Source organism: Mobula birostris, chromosome 20 (assembly GCF_030028105.1).
Source record: "Mobula birostris isolate sMobBir1 chromosome 20, sMobBir1.hap1, whole genome shotgun sequence".
NCBI classification, from domain to species: Eukaryota; Metazoa; Chordata; class Chondrichthyes; order Myliobatiformes; family Myliobatidae; genus Mobula; species Mobula birostris.
The window spans coordinates 58651737-58671624 of NC_092389.1; the positions used below are offsets into that span (position 1 = coordinate 58651737).

Here is a 19888-nt window from a genome sequence, read left to right on the forward strand (position 1 = left end):
CTCTCTTCCCATTTATGTTTTGAGTGTACCTTCACCACAAGGACTACATGGCTTCAAGATGAGACAACACCAAGACCACAAGACATAGGAATTAGGCCTTTTGGCGAAGATTGTGCCCTGCCATTCAATCATGGCTGATTTACATTGAACAAAGCATTTTAAAACATCTCCTTCAGTATATAAAGTTGTGCTGAACCAATTAAATTAGGAATAAAATAGTCAAGTATACTAAACTCTTCTGTCCGCATCCTTCCATTTCCTTCATATCCATGTGCTTATTTAAATATCTCTTAAAGATCTATGTTTCTGCCTGTACCCCCATCCCAGACAGTACATTCCAAGCGCCCACCACTCTCTTCAAAAGCTTGCTCCTCATAACTCCTTTGAAAATAACCACTTCTCAACTTAATACATGCCCTCTGATATTGTACATTACAACCCTTGGAGAAATACACTGCTCCCAAGTGCAATCTGACAGGCAGAAGGCCAAGGGAGAACAAGGTGCGGAAAATAAGAACCAGGAGCAAGCGTGGCCATTCGGCCCCTTGTGCCGGTTCTGTTCTTCTCTCAGAACATGCCTGGTATTTGACCTCAGCACCACTGTCCTGCAATGTTACAAACATTGCAAAGCCCCGACTTGTGTTTTGAATTTAGAAACCTTTTGCAGCAAATTGAAAAGATTCATCACATTCTAAGTGAGGAAATTTCTCCTCATCTCAGTCTTGTTGACGTGATCACAGATTTCGAGTCTGTGACACCTGGTTCCCCACCCCAGCCAGGTGAAACATCATTCTTACCCCTACCCTGTGAGATGGTGTCTGTTTCAGTCAGCCTGTCTCATATTTCTCAAATTTTGAAACAGGCCCAGTCAGTGTAACCTCTGCGAGGTCACGACCTCACCCCCCAAATCAATCTGGGGAATCTTCTTTTCAATCCCTTCATCCCACAGGCTGACTCCGGGAGGGTGACCAGTCCTGTGCAGAGTTGTTCCATGTACGCTCTCACCAGGACCCCAAATTGTCACCACCGTTCGGATATGGCCCAAGTGCGGGATGAGAGACATTGAAGCAGGTCGATAATTCACAGACTTTAATTTAAAAAAAAGGAAAATTCAACAATAAACAAAGGCCAAACAGGGCCGTTAACTAAAACTCTCAATGGGAAACGAAGCCTACACTGTGGCCGAAATGACTATCTAAACATTCAACGAATACCGCTTGTCTTCAGAGTCGGTTGATTTTGGGTTAGGGTTGGGGTTCAAAAAGAAAATCGTGCGGCTGGGGGAACTCAGCGGGTCGGGCAGCATCTGTGGAGGGAAACGGACAATCAACATTTCAGAATGAGACAGTCCAGTTGAAGGATCTCGACCCGGAAAGTCGATTGTACATTTCTCTCCACAGATGCTGCCTGACCCGCTCAGTTTCTCCAGCATCACGTTTCTTACTCGAGATTCCAGCATCTCCAGTCTCTTGTGTCTATCTTTTCAGGACTTGCCCCTTTCAGTGCTGCCTCAGACTGAACCAGGCTCTTCTCTCCAGCTTCATTTCTGTTCTGCTTCTTCGTCAGCCCATCACGCCTACCGGGGCACAAGCTGCCAACTGCAGGTCGCCAGATTCCTCTGCCAAAGGCTGAGCGGTGATCAGCCCTGTGGCTTTTACTTTCTCCACACGACTTCAATGGTCCACTGGAATGTCCTTCCGATCCCGGGGATGAGGTCTTTAGAGATTCAGTTGACGTTTCTGTCGCACTGGATTTTTAAGGGGCTGAGTTTGCTGGACACATGCCCGACCCTCCTCCTTTCTCAGCCGGGCTAGGGCAGTCCATGGCTGAGTTTTCATTTCTGTTAGAACCTATTTAATGTGTTTCTGATCCCACCCTGATATGGAAATGGCCACAATTCTTTCCCACTGAACATACGCAACGATGTAATATTCATTCCCCGAGTGTGCAGAGCGTGTAGTGGGCAATCGCGGTACTGCAGGGGATCAGCTGCTCCCGGAAAGTGAAAAGATTCTGAATCAGGAAGTGCCGGGAGTTTACATGGCTTCGAAAAGAAAGGCTGAGAGTTGGAACGAGGAGATAATTTGTCCCATCTGCCGGGATTTCTTCACCGATCCGGTTATACTGGAGTGCGGACACAGCTTCTGTCGCTCTTGTTGGGAAAGCGAGGTGAGAAGCTCCTGCCCGAAATGTGGAAAGGTGTTTGTGGACTGCTCCCTCAGGGTCAATCGGGCCTTAGCAAAACTGGCTAAAACTACTCGAAATATACACCTGAATCCTAAAGGGAAGGAAAGTACACTTCACTGCGAGGAACATGAGAAAGAACTGAAACTGTTTTGTGAAACGGACAAGACACTGATCTGTCTGATCTGTGCAGCTGCGCAGGAACACAGAGAGCACCACTTCATGACGATTAAAGAAGCTGTTACACTCTACAAGGTAAAACTAACCCGAATTTGATACTCATCCCATGGTCTATCGTCCACGACAAGAGCCTCCAGATATAACACATCATACCCCCACCTTTCGCCATCGCCAAAGGGATTCTATCACGAAGCACATCTTTCTCTCTAAAAGCCCACTCCCACCCTCCACCCTGACAACTCTCCGCTCTCTATAGGGATCGGTCTCTACGTAATTCCCTTATCCACTCGCTGCTCCCCACTGATCTCCCTCCTGACACCGATATCTGGAAGCGGGGCAAGTGCTAAACCTGACTCCTGCACCTCCTCCCTCGTCACCATTCATGGCCACAAACAGCCCCAAATCCCCCCGTTTCCTCCATGGTCTTTTGTCCTCTCGTATTAGATACCTTCTTCTTCAGCTCTTTGCCTCTTCCACATGTCCCCTCTCAGCTTCTCACTTCATCACCCTCCCCCACGTTCCCCCTCACGTTGTCTCACCCGTCTCCTGTCAGCTGGTTCTCATCCCCAACCTTTTTATTCTGGCTTCTGCCCCATTCCTTCCCAGTCCGAATGAAGGGTCTCATCCCGAAACGTCGAGTGTTTATTTCCCTGCGTAGATGCTGCCTGACTCACTGAGTTCCTCCGGCATTTTGTGCAATAATCGAGTTTGATCACTTGTTTCTTTTGTTGTTTTTTTTTTCCAATTTCCTTTGCTCTCTGACTTCCAGGATCAGCTGAAATCTTCCTTAGACTCTCTCACAAAAAAGAAATCAGACTTCCAGGAAAAGGAGCAGCAACAGAAAGGGGAGATTTCCGGAGTTCAGGTGAGGCTTCCTGAGCGGAATTTCTGATATTACTGTATAGTTTTGCTCCCTTTAATGCAGAATAGCAGATATCGCAGCTCCCGTGACCCGGGTTCGATCCTGAACCTCTTGTGCTGTCTTTGTGGGGTTTGCATGTTTCCCCTGTGACCCCGACAGGTTCAGACACATCTCAAGGACATGCTGGATGAATGGTTAATTACAGTTAACCCTGTGAAGCTGGAGGAGGGTGTATGTGAATGAGATGGGAGTTAATGGGTCAATGGGGAGAATAGGTTTCAGGAAAATGTGAGGGAATGGGGTTGACTGGAATGCTCTCAGAACTAGCATGGACTCTACTGGACTGAATGGTCACCCTAATGTCATGTGGAAATTCACACAGCAATACAGTAAATTAACCTTCACCTTTCATTCGACAGAAACAGTCACACACCGTTCAGTCCCACATAACATCACAGTTTGCTGAACTGCGCCAGATTATCACTGAGAAAGAGCAGAGCTTACTCAGGGATCTCCGGGAAGAAGAGGCGAGGATTCTGAATCCAATGGAGAAAAATCTTCAAGAGATTGAAAAGATTATAAGGCTTATTCAGGAGGAAATCACTAAGTTAAAGGAACAGATGGATCAAAAAGACGGTGTGATATTTCTCAAGGTGAGGTATTATATTTCAATTTGTTTCTGCCACAGGTCACTAAACAAACAGTGGTATATTTGAAATAAACACAGCACAGCGGCCAGTTCTAACAAGTCAATTGCCGCTGCTGGCGACCTCACAAAGATTGTTATACTTGTATGACGCGCCCTCCGATCAGTCCAATAATGATGTTACAAAATGTCGAAAATATGTATTCGATCCTTTATCTGCAACATACGAACATGAAGTGATGAAACTTCAGCGTAATTAATCGTAAATTAATCCGCAACGAAGCGGTCAACAAACGATATGACATCCGTCCGTCCTCAGCTCAAAATGGCCCAGAACAAAGCACGAATACGTAACTTATTCCTTTCGCTAGTACCATGCCCACACACACGTGCCTAGTTTCCATAACAATTACACAACACAGAATACATTGCAGACAGAAAACAGATGTGTTGCTCCTACACACAGCATTTACAAATGGCAGTAAACTGTTTTTCACCAGACAATTGATGTAACTGTTCAGGGTTGCTGTTGTCCCAAAACTGGACTTCCACAACTTCTGTACTTCCCAGGACAGAATACAAAGTTCTCTGAAATAATTTATTCTGATCATAACACCGTGCTGCTGATTGTGTATTTAATTATCACATTAAATATCCTCTTAACTCCCATTAACACCCAGTTCCAGTCATAGGCTGTGAGTGTGTCTGGTGCGGTGGGTATGAGGGTCTCTCTGTCAATCAGTGAAAACAAAGAATGTGACCCATACATCAAATTTATCCTCTATATCCGGTTTATGTCAGATTAGGGAAAGTTTCAATGTTTCTTTATTTCTTACAGATAAGTTCCACATGGAATTGTATCCCATTAGAAGCATAGAAACAGAAACATTGAAAACCTACAGCACAATACAGGCCCTTCAGTCCACAATGCTGTGCCGATCATGTCCTTACTTTGGGAAGTATCTCGGGTTACCCATAGCTTTCTATCTTTCTGAGCTCCTTGTGCCTATCCAGGAGTCTCTTAAAAGACGGTATCATATCCGCCACCTCCACCATTACCGGCAGCCCATTCCACACACACAGAACTCTCTGCGTAAAAATATTACCTCTGACATCTTCTCTGTACCTACTTCCAAGCAGCTTAAAACTGTGTCCTCTCGTGTTAGCCATTTCAGCCCTGGGAAAAAGCCTCTGACTCTGATCAATGCCTCTTATACAGCAACGTAAGGTCACCTCTCATCCTCCGTCGCTCCAAGGAGAAAAGGCCGAGTTCACTCAATCTATTCTCACAAGGCACGCTCCGTAATGCCGGCAACATTTTTGTAAATGTCTTCTCTACCCTTCCTGTGGTTTCCACATCATTGCTGTAGTGAGACGACCAGAAATGAGCACAGTACTCCAAATGGTGTCTGACCGGGGTCCTGTACAGCAGTAACATTACCTCTCGGCTCCAAACCTCAATCCCACGGTTGGTGAAGGCCAATGCAGCCTAAGAGTCAACTTGTGTAGCAGATTTGAGTGTCCTCTGGACTCGGACCCCAAGATCCCTCGGATCCTCCACACTGCCAAGAGTCTTATCATTATGCCATTATATGATCTACCAAAGTGAACCACTTCACACTTATCTGGTTTGAACTCCAATCTGCCACTTTTCAGCACAGATTTGCATCTTATCGATGTCCTGCTGTAAACTCTGACAGACCCCCACACTATCCACAACACCCCCAACCTTTGTGTCATCAGCAAATTTACTAACCCATCCCTTCATATCCTTATACAGGTCATTTAGAAAAATCACAAGGGGTCCTAGAACAGCCATGCTGACTATTCCTAATCATATTATGCCTCTCCAAATGTTCACAAATCCTGCCTCTCAGAATCTTCTCCATCAACTTACCAAGCACTGAAGTAACACTCACTGGTCTATAATTTCCTGGGCTATCTCTAGTCCCTTGCTTGAACAAGGAAATGACATCTGCAAGCTTCCAATCCTCCGGAACCTCTCCCATCCTCATTGATGATGCAAAGATCATCGCCAGAGGTACAGCAATCTCCACCCTCACCTCCCACAGTGGCCTGGGGTACATCTCATCCGGTCTCCATCATAAACAGGCCATTCGGCCCATCATCTTCTATCAATTTCCCTGCTTCACAATCCTCCTCCCACCTACTCACCACACTCAGCGACAGTGCTCTGAACTCCATCGTCCCTCATGTGTTTATCCAGTTATCCAATTACATTCAGTCTCTGCTGTTCCACTTCAACCACTCCTGTGGCAGTGAGTTCCACATCCTCTTCACTAAATTTCTTATGAGACTTATTAAAATCCTTCTGGAACTTCATCTCCTACAGTTCTTCGCATAAATACAGGTCACCCCCCCCCCCACCCCCGCACACAACTACATCCATCACAGATCTTAAATTCCTCCATATTATCACCCTGGTGTCGCATCCAGATGAAAATACACAACCTGTAAAAGTCTTCCTTGTATGTTTCATCGTCCCAGTAATGGTCTAACTTTTCCTGTAATTTAGCCCCTGTTTCTGTTTTGGTTGTGTGAGTGAGTGACTGTGGGAGTGGGAATTTTCAACACCTTGTAATGATTTGGATGAAATTCAGGATGTGGACATTGAGTCCAGGTCTAAACAGATTTGTGTTTTTATTTATTTCAGGAGGAAGCTTGTCGGAACAAAAGGTAGGACATGCTCTTTACTCAAACCCTGTATGGACTTGCAAAATAGTTCAAAATTACAGTTTATCACCAGCAGTTTAATATTTACAGCATGAATGACGATGTCCAGGATTTGTCAGTGACAGATGAGACCCTACCGGTTGAAAAATTCGATCACCTCTATTTGTTGAACACAGTGCTGAGAGAAACACTTGATGCCATTAATCGAGGTAAAACGTACAAAGATTCATTATTCATTGTTTATGAGACACAATTAGCTTCTAATTTAAAGGAAATATTGTTGTCATTATGGACTGAAGGGGAACTGAAGTTTATTCCACATCAACCCCACCGACTGGGAGGCATCACTGTCACATGGTCAGCTGGAGATGTCAGACCCCTGAACACACCAGCACAGGGTCACAATACAACCAATACACGGGACTGTCAGATGAACCACTGTGTCCAGATCCCAGGCACACTGCACTAACACGCCAAGACATGAGTTTGAATCCTACCCTACCCCGGGGTAGCGCTGCCCGAGACTCCCTCCGATCCCCGGGAACTCTCTAATTCTCTGCTTCTCCCCCCAGTCTCTGTCACCCTGGATGTGGAAACGGCGCATCCGTATCTCGAGGTGTCTGAGGATCGGAAGAGTGTGAGACGGACCGAGACCCGGAGGAATCTCCCTGACACCGGGAAGAGATTCACAATCTGGGAATGTGTGCTGGGATCGGAGGGATTCACATCGGGGAGACATTACTGGGAGGTGGAGGTGGCGGAGAATAGGGTCTGGTGTCTGGGAGTCGCCGCAGAGTCTGTGGAGAGGAAGCGAGGCGTCGGAATGAGTCCGGAGACCGGATTCTGGGTCATCAGGCGGGATTATGATTTATTACGTCGGGATTGTGACGTAATCGGTGATCTCCCCTCCCCTGAGTCCCGTCTCCTTGCCGGTCCCATCCCCGGGAGGGTAGGAGTTTATCTCAGTTACGAGTCCGGGACAGTTTCATTTTACAACGCGGAGACCAAGTCCCATCTCCACACCTTGATTGGGAATAAATTCACGGGGAAACTTTATCCTTTCTTCTGGCCTCGGGATGGAAACCCGTGGCTGAGAATCTGCTCCGGTTCCGCTCCGGGTCTGTAAACGGGTCGGGTCCCGGGACCGGCGTCAGGAGTAAAGTCCCTGTAAATATAAATGTGTGGAGAGTTAAATAAACACGAGATGAGAATTACCGATGCGTTAATTTTAACTCGTTCACCGCATCCGATAACCGAACAGAAACACCGCGGATTCAGCAGCAGCCGCGGTTTGGCGGGTCCTACAGTCCACCCGTGCTGTGACAGGTTAAATGGGATAAGTGGGGGTGGTGCTGACAGGGAGAGCGGGGGTCAGGGTGAATCTTAATGACACCATAAGACAAAGGAGCAGAATTAGGCCGTTCAGCCCATCGACTCCGTTCCGCCATTCCGTCAGGTCTGATCCTGGATCCCACTCAACTGCATACACCTGCCTTCTCACCATGTCCTTTGATGGTCTGATCAATCAGGAAATGATCAACCTCCGCCTTAAATATACCCACAGACTTGGCCTCCACCGCAGTCTGTGATAGAGTATTCCACAGGGCCACTACTCTCTGGCTAAAAGTATTCCTCCTGACCTCTGTTCACAAGGTCCCCTCAATGTTGAGACTGTGTCCTCTAGTCTGGGTATCCCCACCACATGAAACAACCTCTCCACATCCACCCTATCTAGTCCGTTCAACACTCGGTAGGTTTCTTTCTTTCTTTTTCAATCTTTTTATTAATTTGAAAATATAGAAACAAAACATAGCAATAATACAGATAATATGAGATATATTGTTACATTTAAAAAAAGAGTAATTGCAAAACCAAATAGTGGAAATTACCAAAACGCCCATACATGTAGAACTGATCACGGATAATATAAAGCAAAAAAAAAAAGGAAAAAGACAAAAAAAAGAAAAAAAAACATCCCAAAAGAAAGAAAAACAACTAAACTAAACTAAAAGACTTGGGCAAAACTAACAACTTAAAAATGGAAAAGAAGAAAACCTCAGCATCGACGCCTCCATTCCCCTCCAACAACAGTACAGAGAAATAAAACCAGTTTGGAAATGATCAAATTACATCAAATGAAAATGCTGAATAAATGGCCTCCAAATTTTTTCACACTTAATAGAGGGGTCATAAACTGCACTTCTAATTTTCTCCAAATTCAGACACACCGTAGTTTGTGAAGACCAATGAAATACTTTAGGAGGGTTGATCTCTTTCCAATTCAACAAGATGGACCTTCTAGCTATTAAAGTAAGAAATGCAATCATCCTTCGTGATGAAGAGGTTAAATTATTTAAGTCTATCATTGGTAGTCCAAAGATAGCAGTAATTGGATGAGGTTGTAAGTCTAGATTTAGGACCGTTGAAATAATATCAAAAATATCTTTCCAATATTTCTCCAACAAGGGACATGACCAAAACATGTGAGTTAAAGAAGCAATCTCAGACTGGCATCTGTCACATATTGGATTAATATAAGAGTAATAACGAGATAGTTTATCTTTGGACATATGAGCCCTGTGAACTACTTTAAACTGTATCAACCTATGCTTAGCACATACAGAGGATGAATTCACCAACTGAAGAATTTTTTCCCATTTTTCAGTCGGTATATTAATCTCAAGTTCTCTTTCCCAGTCAGCTTTAATTTTACTAGAGGCATCAGGACATAAATTCATAATTATATTATATACAATTGCTATTACACCTTTCTGAGAAAGATTTAAGTCTAAGATTTTTTCCAAAGTGTCCATTGGATATGGGTGTGGAAAATTAGGAGAGACAGTAATTAAAAAGTTTCTAATCTGTAAATATCTAAAAAAGTGAGATCTGGGTAAGTTATATTTATTAGAGAGTTGATCAAAAGACATAAAACAGTTATCCAAGAATAAATCGCGAAAAGATATTATACCTTTGGTTTTCCAATCAAAGTAAGCTTGATCCATCATGGAAGGTTGAAAAAGAAAATTTGATATAATGGGACTTGCTAGAATGAATTGATTAAACCCAAAAAATCTTCGAAATTGAAACCATATACGTAAAGTATGTTTAACTATTGGGTTATTCATTTGTTTATATGATTTAAAAGAAGTAAAAGGAAGTAAAGTTCCTAAGACCGAACCCAAGGAAAACCCTTGTAATGAATTAGATTCAAGATTTACCCAATGAGGGTTTAAAGATGCGTCTAAATCTTGTAGCCAAAATTTTAAATATCGAATATTAATTGCCCAATAATAGAATCTAAAATTTGGGAGGGCAAGTCCCCTCTCCTTCTTGGATTTCTTTAAATATCTTTTACCTAACCTAGGATTTTTATTCTGCCAAATATATGAGGAAATTGTTGAATCCACGTTATCAAAAAAAGATTTTGGGATAAAAATTGGAACCGATTGAAATATATACAAAAATTTAGGCAAAATGATCATCTTAATAGCATTAATCCGACCAATCAAAGACAAAGAGATTGGGGACCATTTGGTAAATAAAAGTTTAATCTGATCAATTAAAGGTAAAAAAATTAGCTTTAAATAAATCTTTATATTTTTTGGTAATTGTTATCCCTAAGTATATAAATGAATCAGTAACCAATTTAAATGGTAAACGTCCATAAATAGGTACATGCTTATTTAAAGGGAATAATTCACTCTTACTAAGATTCAATTTGTAACCAGAAAAGTTACTAAATTGAGCTAACAGATCTAAGATAGCAGGAATTGACTTCTCCGGGTTAGAGATATATAACAACAAATCATCTGCATATAATGATAGTTTATGTATTTCATTTCCACGGGTAATACCAACAATATTTGGCGAGTCACGGATAGCAATTGCTAAAGGTTCAAGAGCAATATTAAATAGTAAAGGACTAAGAGGGCAACCTTGCCTAATACCGCGAAAAAGACGAAAAAAAGGAGATCTATAATTATTTGTACAGACCGAGGCTACCGGGGAGTAATATAACAATTTAATCCAAGATATAAATGTCAAATTAAAATTAAATTTCTCAAGAACATTAAATAAATAAGGCCATTCAACTCTGTCAAAGGCTTTCTCAGCATCTAATGAGATAATACATTCCGGGGTAGTAAGTGAGGGGGTATAAACAATATTCATTAACCTCCTAATATTAAAAGATGAATAGTGATTTTTAATGAATCCGGTTTGATCCATGGAAATAATTTGAGGTAACACCTTCTCCAGTCTAGTAGCTAGAATTTTTGAAAAAATTTTTGAATCTACATTCAGAAGAGATATCGGTCTGTAGGATGCACAATCCGTAGGATCTTTATTCTTTTTAAGAATTAAGGAAATAGAGGCTTCATAAAACGATTGTGGTAATTTACCTAAACTAATTGCTTCCTTAAATATTCTGGACAACTTAGAAGAAAGAATGGAGGGAAAAAAATTTAAAAAATTCCACTGTAAACCCATCGGGACCGGGTGCTTTACTGGAATTTAATGATGAGATTGCAGTTATTATTTCTTCCTCTGAAATGGAAGTTTCTAATGATAGGCAATCTTCGGGAGATAGTTTCGGAAAACTCAATTTACTTAAAAAATCATGCATGAAATTAGAATCATGAGGAAAATCAGAATGATATAAAGAGGTATAAAATTCTTGAAAGGTTTGGTTTATCCCAACATGATCAACTGTGAAAGTATCATCCTGTTTGCGGATCTTAGTAATTTGACGTTTAACCGAATCAAATTTCAATTGGCTAGCCAGTAATTTACCCGATTTATCACTATGAATATAAAAATCACTTCTAGTTCTCATTAATTGATTTTCGAACAAGGATGTTAATAATAAGCTATGTTCCAATTGGAGTTCAACTCTGTGTTTGTACAGCTCCTTGCTAGGAGAAATAGCATATTTTTTTATCAACTTCTTTAATTTTATCAACCAGTAGAAGTATTTCGTTGTTAATACGTCTTTTCAAACCGGCCGAATAGGAAATAATCTGACCACGGATATAAGCTTTAAAGGCGTCCCAAACAGTTCCGTTGGAAACTTCGCCCGTAGTATTAGTTGAAAAGAAGAAATCAATGCTCCTTTATAAATTTGACAAAGTCCTGATCTTGAAGCAAAATAGGGTTAAATCGCCATTGTCTGGTAGTACAAAAGGTATCCATTAACTTGATGGAAAGTTTCAATGGAGCATGATCTGAAATAGCAATAATGTCATAATTACAATCAACTACATATGAAATCAAACGAGAGTCAATCAGGAAATAATCAATTCGGGAAAAAGAACGGTGAACATGTGAAAAAAAAGAGAATTCCTTATCATTTGGATGTAGAAATCTCCAAATTTCTGAAATCCCAGCATCCAACATAAAAGAGTTGATAATAGTAGCCGACTTATTCGGTAAAGCCGGACTACTTGTGGATCTATCCAACATGGGATTCAAACATAAATTAAAATCACCGCCCATCATCAACATATACTCGTTTAAATTAGGAAGGGAAGTAAGTAAATGTTTAAAGAATTCAGGATAATCCACATTCGGAGCGTAAACATTAACCATAGCGACCTTTTTATTAAAAAAGTACCCCCGTAATTAACAGAAATCTGCCATTAGGATCTGAAATGATGTCTTGATGAATGAATGTAATTGAGGGATCAATAAAAATTGAAACGCCTTTAATTTTGGCTTGAGCATTTGAGTGGTATTGTTGATCTTTCCAAAACTTAAAGAAGCGTTGACTGTCCTCTTTCCTTACATGAGTCTCTTGAGCAAAGATAATATGAGCATTCAGTCTTTGGAATATTTTGAAAATCTTTTTCCGTTTTATTGGATGGTTTAAACCATTTGTATTCCAAGAGACAAAATTAATAGAATGAGCCATAACTAAAAATTAACCCTTTGGTGAGTAAGGGGTTAACCATAATGTGAGCTCATGAAATCGGAAGAGGAATACATGATTAGAGAGGAACTGGAAATCTCGACACTGGGGACATCTTTGTAGTTCTGAATCAGCCCAATAGAAAAAATTAAAAAAGAAAAAGACCACTCCCTCCCCCAACCCCAAATAGAAACCCGAACTGAGCCAGAGAAGGCTGAAAAAAGCGCTAACTAATACTAACTTTAACCCCATTTCTGCAGGGGGCAACTCCAAAAATATATGTTAAATAAGTGACCTCCCAAAGACTAATATGTGAAAAATAAACAGTATTGTAAATTGGTCTCCATAGTAAAAATTACTAAAATATATAAAATAAAAGAAACCAGTATCAGTGCATATAATTAGTTAGTTATAAACGAGTAAATAAAAAAACGCTTCCAAAATAAGAAAAATGGATTATGGGAAGAAGAAGCATAAGAACATGGCGTCCCGAAAAAAAATAAAAATTATAGAAAAAGAAAGACAAGTCGCCATTTTAATTATGCGAAAATCAAAAATAGGAAGCATACAACTACAAATGACCGTCGGATCGGATCATTAGTAATAACAAAAAAAGGATAAATTAAAACAAAAGGTTAACTAAGGGAAAGTGATGTTATTCATAGAAGATAAATATTCTATATAAGTTATAGAATAATCACTATAGTAAAGAACAAAGAACAAAAATCTTAAACTTATAAAAAACCTTTATCGCACAGTAGTAGAAGGTTTATTTTGAAGGAAAACACCAGAGAGAAAAAAAAATGGTGCTGGAAGCACCCAACACAGATTAGGAAAGGGTATCTGTATCAGATGGGAAATTATCATCCAAAAAGCTCCGAGCGGCAGTTGTAGAGTGGAAAACACGACGATTTCCATTGGGAAGAGAGATTCTGAGTCGTGCAGGATACAGTAGTGCCGGTTTGAGATTTTTTTGATAGCATTCCGACATTAAAGGTTTAAAAGTCAGTCGTTCCTTCATCACTTCAGAACTGTAGTCTTGAACTATTCTGAAGGAATGCTGGCGATATTTGATCATCCCTTGTCGACGAGCGATCTGGAGAAGCTATTCTTTAACATTAACATAATGGAAACGAAGAATAACTGGTCTGGGTTTGGAAACAGCCGCTGCCGACTTTACCCACGGTATACGATGGGCGCGATCGAGTAATGGAGGATCGTTGGGAAAAACTGAACCGAACGAATCCTTTAAAAGTTTAGCAAAGAATATTACAGGACCTCCAACCTCAACATCCTCGGGTAGGCCAATTAAACGTAAATTTTGTCTTCTCGATCGATTCTCAAGATCAATAACTTTGGATTTAAGTTGTTGGAGCTGTTTTGTAGTCGAAGCTAGATTCTTCTCTAAGATCTCAACTTTTGTATCCGTCTTCTGAGATTTAGTATCCAGCTCAGAAATTTTTGCATCGTGTTTTTGAACATCAGCATTCAGGAATTTCAAAGATTCCGTGATTGATTTTAAATCTTCATTAAGGCTTTGACGTTGTTGTTCAAATTGAGCAGTTAAACTTTCAGATAATTTTATCCGATGCTGCTCAAACATTTCCTCCAAACACTTCACCATAACTTCGTAAGTTAATTTCGTTGGTTTAGAGTCACCTTTCTTCTTTCCTCCGTTCCCATCAGCGTCTTTCCCGTCTTTGGTTTTAGATCTCGTACTCATTTCTTTAAGCTCAAAAGTTGCGATTGACAAAAGGAAGTCAATTATTCGATAATTCAGAGAGATAAAGTAAGTCTTCTGGTGTACTTAAAGTTGATTAGATCAAAGAGATCATAGGTTAAAAAGGATAACGGGAATGGAGCGAAGCCAGAGAGACGACCTCACTCCATGAGCGCTCCCTGCAGAATCCACACTCAACATTTCAGCAAGAGCGTCATTCCCTCCAGCATCAGAGGTCTGAATGGGCAAAGAACCCACGAAATCTTTCAAACCAATTGGTTTAATTGTAAAGCTATTTCTGTTCCTGGCTCCTGGGCAACCTTTGGATTCCAGAGAGACATGAAAGGATACCTCAATAGAAATGAGAATACAGATACATGAGAGATCGGAACAGAGCAGGCTATTTAGACATAAGAACATAAGATATAGAAGCAGAAATAGGCCATTTGGCCCATCAAGACTGCTCCACCATTCAATCATGGGCTGATCCAATTCTTCCTGGTATCTCCACTCCCATGCCTTCACCCCATACCCTCTGACGCCCTGCCTAATGAAGAGCCTATCAATCTCTGCCTTAAACCCACCCAATGACTTCGCCTCCACAGTCACTCGTGGCAACAAATTCAACAGATTTACCACCCTCTGACTGAAGTAATTTCTCCCCAAGTCTGTTCTAAATGGACGTCCTTCAATTCTGAAGTCGTGCCCTCTTGTCCTAGACTCCCCTATCCAGTGAGGTTGTGCAGCTATTCAATAAGAGAACAGGTGATCTTCTTGATCCATCTTCTTTCAGTACCAAATTAATCTCTTATCAAGTATCTAAAGCACGGTTCTCAGCCTGGAGTCCACAGAGCCCATGCTTAATGGTAATGGCCAATGGCATCAGAAAATTTTGGGAAATCCTGCTCTAAGGGATCTAGATTAGAACAAATTCAGAAATTCCACTCATCAAATAAATGTGTTTTCTCGGACATAAATAGTCAACTCGTTATTCTTGTTTCCTAGTTGTACATCTTTTTGCTGAATATGCTGTTTATGTTGACTCTTTTATATTCATCCTTCTCTGCAGGCAGAAGTTTTTTTGACATGCTTTTTTTTTGCACGTTGGGTATTAAATGCTTCCTTTGAACAAATTCCACCGTGTTTCCTTCTTTCGTGGCTGTCAATGGGAAGGCGAATCTCAGGGTTGTACATAAATAATAAATGCACTTTGAACTTTGATTTTCTTCACAAACATTGTTCAATCTTGTCACCAGGTTTTGCAGGCAGGTAAATTATATTCCTACTCCCACATGATAGTCCTGAAGAATTTCATTTTTTAAAGGGTTATCTATCAGTCGTCCAAAATTCGGACCTCAAAAAAATAGTCACTGTTCCACCGCTGTCATCAGGTTTATATCTTGGAACTCTCTTCCCATTTACATTTTGAGTGTACCTTCATCACAAGGACTACATGGCTTCAAGATGAGACAACACCAAGACCACAACACATAGGAATTAGGCCTTTGGCGAAGATTGTGCCCTGTCATTCAATCATGGCTGATTTACATTGAACATAGCATTTTAAAACATGTCCTTCAGTATATAAAGTTGTGCTGAATCAATTAAATTAGGAATAAAATAGTCAAGTATACTAATCTCTTCTGTCCACATCCATTTCCTTCATATCCATGTGCTTATTTAAATGTCTCTTAAAGATCTATGTTTCTGCCTGTACCCCCATCCCAGACAGAACATTCCAAGCGCCCACCACTCTCTTCAAAAGCTTGCTCCTCACAACTCCTTTGAAAATAACCACTTCTCAACTTAATATATGCCCTCTGATATTATACATTACAACCCTTGGAGAAATACACTGCTCCCAAGTGCAATCTGACAGGCAGAAGGCCAAGGGAGAACAAGGTGCGGAAAATAAGAAACAGGAGTAAGCGTGGCCATTCGGCCCCTTGTGCCGGTTCTGTTCTTCTCTCAGAACATGCCTGATATTTGACCTCAGCACCACTGTCCTGCAATGTTACAAGCATTGCAAAGCCCCAACTTGCGTTTTGAATTTAGAAACCTTTTGCAGCAAATTGAAAAGATTCGTCACGTTCTAAGTGAGGAAATTTCTCCTCATCTCAGTCCTGTTGATGTGATCACAGATTTCGAGTCTGTGACACCTGGTTCCCCACCCAGCCAGGTGAAACATCATTCTTGCCCCTACCCTGTGAGACGGTGTCTGTTTCAGTCAGACTGTCTCATATTTCTCAAATTTTGAAACAGGCCCAGTCAGTGTAACCTCTGCGAGGACACGACCTCAGCCCCCAAATCAATCTGGGGAATCTTCTCTTCATTCCCTTTATGCCACAGGCTGACTCCGGGAGGGTGACCAGTCCTGTGCAGAGTGTATGTACGCTCTCAGCAGGACCCCGTATTGTCACCACGGTTCGGATATGGCCAAGGTGCGGAGTGAGAGACACTGAAGCAGGTCGATAGTTCACAGACTTTTATTCGAGAAAAGGAAAATTAAGCAATAAACGAAAGGTCAAACAGGGCTGTTAACTAAAACTCTCAGAGGGAAACGAAGCCTATACTGCGGCCGAAAAGAATATCTAAACATTAAACGAATACCGCTAGTCTTCAGAGTGAGTTGCTTTTAAAAGTCCAATGGCTCAGGGAAGGCGGAATGAAAAACAGCAGCGAAGCTTTGCTATGTTCTGTCCAAATCTCGACAAGCACTACGACGACAAGAATGTAGTTAAATACTATCACGATTAAATAATAATTACCTGGCACGTGCAAATTCACAAGCGCAATTGCCGTATCTGCTGCGCTGTCGAATTCGTGGTTGTGACAAAGTCAGGACCTGCACCTTCATCACATGAGGTGTGAGGGCAGTTGGTCTGTAGTCATTAAGTTCAGATGGAGTTGCCGGATTGGGTGAAGGAACCAAGAAGGAAGTTTTCCCCAGCACCGGTATCTTTTCCCGACCCAGTCTCAGATTGTAAAGGTGCGACAAAATCCCAGAGACCGGGATCGTACAGGCCTTCAGTGCTGGGGCTGATACCGACAGGGTCAGCAGATGTAGTCTCTCCCCCTGTCTCCTACCATGACCTGCAGTCACTATCAGACGGGACAGCAGATGTAGTCTCTCCCCCTGTCTCCTACACAGACCTGCAGTCACTGTCAGACGGGTCAGCAGATGTAGTCTCTCCCCCTGTCTCCTACCCTGACCTACAGTCACTGTCAGACGGGTCAGCAGATGTAGTCTCTCCCCCTGTCTCCTACCCTGACCTGCAGTCACTGTCAGACGGGACAGCAGATGTATTCTCTCCTGTTCTGACACATATACCTTCAGACGAGATCTTTATTCTTGTACTTAAACCTTTTTTCCCATTCAATGTTCTTCATTTAAAATAGAACTCAAACAGTGAACAGATACAACACCCTCAGACATGAATTTAAAGGGCAGGTGTGGTAACAGTTTGAGCTTCATGCCGGGGGCCACGGAGCAAGCAGGGAGTCAGAAAGGGAGGGATGTGGGAGTGTTGTGTGTCTGAGCCCAACTGTGTGTGTTTGTGTATCAGAATCAGGTTTAATATCACCGGCATATGTGGTGAAATTTGTTGTTTTGTGACAGCAGTACATTGCAATACATAGTAATAAAAACTATAAATTAAAATAATATGCATCAGAATTAAATTTGAAATGTGGTGCAAAAAGAGGGAGAATACCGAGGAAGTGTGATCACTGGTTGTGGGAACATCTCAGTGGATGGGCGAGTGAGTGTAGTTATCAGCTACTGGTGAAGCGCCTGATCGTTGAGGGGCAGTAACTGTTTCCTGAACCTGGTGTTGCGAGTCCTGAGGCTCTTGTACCTTCTACCTGATTGCAGCAGCGAGAAAAGATCCTGGCCTGGGTGGTGGGCATCTCTGATGATGGATGCTGCTTTGCTACGACAGTGTTTCATGTTGATGTGCTCAATGGTTGGGAGGACTCCACCCGTGATGTACTGGGTCGGATCCAATACTTTGTGTAGGGTCATCACGAGGGAAATGCACTGCTTTGTTCATCGCGCTCCTGATGTGAACCTTGTGTTAATGAAGTTGGTTACAGTTCTTTCAGAGGGAGATGTACTGCTTTGTTCATCGCGCTCCTGATGTGAACCTTGTGTTAATGAAGTTGGTTACAGTTCTTTCAGAGGGAGATGTACTGCATTGTTCATCGCGCTCTCGATGTGAACCTTGTGTTAATGAAGTTGGTTACAGTTCTTTCAGACCAGCAGCTTTGACCACAAGAACTTCAGACAGTGGTCAGCATGGAATGTCCTGCAGTTACTGCAGGAGAAGGACTGGATGGACACAGTGGAATGGTTCCCTGAGCAGACGGCCCAGACCATCTGGCAGAATGCCTCATCATCTGATCTCAACAACAGGCACCAAGACATTACGTGGCTGGCGGTGAGAGAGGCCTCCCAATCTGATCCTTGCTACATGCCCGGAGATCACTCCGAGAGCGCGCTGCCCCGAGATTACTGCAGTGGAGACGAGACGGTCACTCACCTCTTTGCGGACTGTGGGCTGGTGAAGATGTGTGGAGAAAGATGCAAGGGCCTGTGTCACAGCAGCTGTGTGACAGAGGCTCACTGATCCTCGGGCTGTTCCCAGGACGCACAGGAAAACGGACAGCAAGAGCTGCTGGAAGATCATCAGCTCGATGAAAGACGCCCGAAACTTGTTGGTGTGCCAGCATAGCGAGATGTCCGTAGAGCAGGGGTTCACAACCTGAGCACCACGGTTAATGGTATGAAACCATTGCCATTGGTCCATGGTATAAAAATGGTTTGGGAACCCCTGTCGTACAGGAATGCTGCCGACTGGCACATTCCAGGCTGCATGGACACCATGGGAACTATTGGGATCCTCTACTGCTGGACAGGGAGGGGCCGGGTTGGCTGAGGAAGCCTCTCAGTTATTGTAGTTGTGAACCATCCCAGGGGGCCACATGAGCGACAACAGTCCTATTGGTCTTAACGAATGTAAAATAGCACTAAATACCGCATTGACAATGACTGTAAATTCACTGGGTAAAGGCATTGCATCTTTTATCCTCGTGAATATTGTTATGGCGAATAAAGTTCATTGTGACCAGCGTGAGGGAGCCCGGGCCTACCATTGGAGTCGGGACGGACATGGCTGAAGTCAGGGTGTTTCTTCACAGGAAGGACAGCGGAAATCAGGACTTCACCGGAAAAATAATAATGTTTTCCACCCTATGACGTAGAATGTCCAGTCTTCTGCTTTTTCCTGCAGCCACGGGTCGGTCATCATCTGTCTCCTCACAGCACGATATTCTCTCCACAACTCCAGTTTCGTGGCATGAACTGATTTAATAGCTGCTTTCAATATTTACTTAACCCCGGTTTTACACCCCAGTCTGTCACTCTTAAACCTGGAGAAAAACAAAATGGGGCGGCTGGGGGAACTGAGTGGGTCAGGCAGCATCTGTGGAGGGAAATGGACAATCGACATTTCAGAATGAGACAGTCCAGATGAAGGATCTCGACCCGGAAAGTCGATTGTACATTTCTGTCCACAGATGCTGTCTGACCCGCTCAGTCCCTCCAGCATCACGTTTCTTACTCGAGATTCCAGCATCTGCAGTCTCTTGTGCCTCTCTTTTCAGAGCTTGCCCCTTTCAGTCCCGCCTCAGACT

General features: G+C 42.5%; 1 protein-coding gene and 1 pseudogene across 1 annotated transcript; one reads left to right on the plus strand and one right to left on the minus strand.

The window, feature by feature from the left end:
* Window positions 1–19888, minus strand: part of LOC140185006 (uncharacterized) — a 686808-nt pseudogene that overhangs the window by 225098 nt on the left and 441822 nt on the right.
* Window positions 2035–7765, plus strand: LOC140185308 (zinc-binding protein A33-like). The gene is made up of 6 exons (XM_072238702.1): window positions 2035–2439; window positions 3134–3229; window positions 3646–3879; window positions 6547–6569; window positions 6657–6775; window positions 7139–7765. Exons 1-6 carry the CDS (start codon window positions 2041–2043, stop codon window positions 7690–7692), a joined length of 1425 nt encoding a protein of 474 aa, XP_072094803.1. The 5' UTR covers window positions 2035–2040; the 3' UTR covers window positions 7693–7765.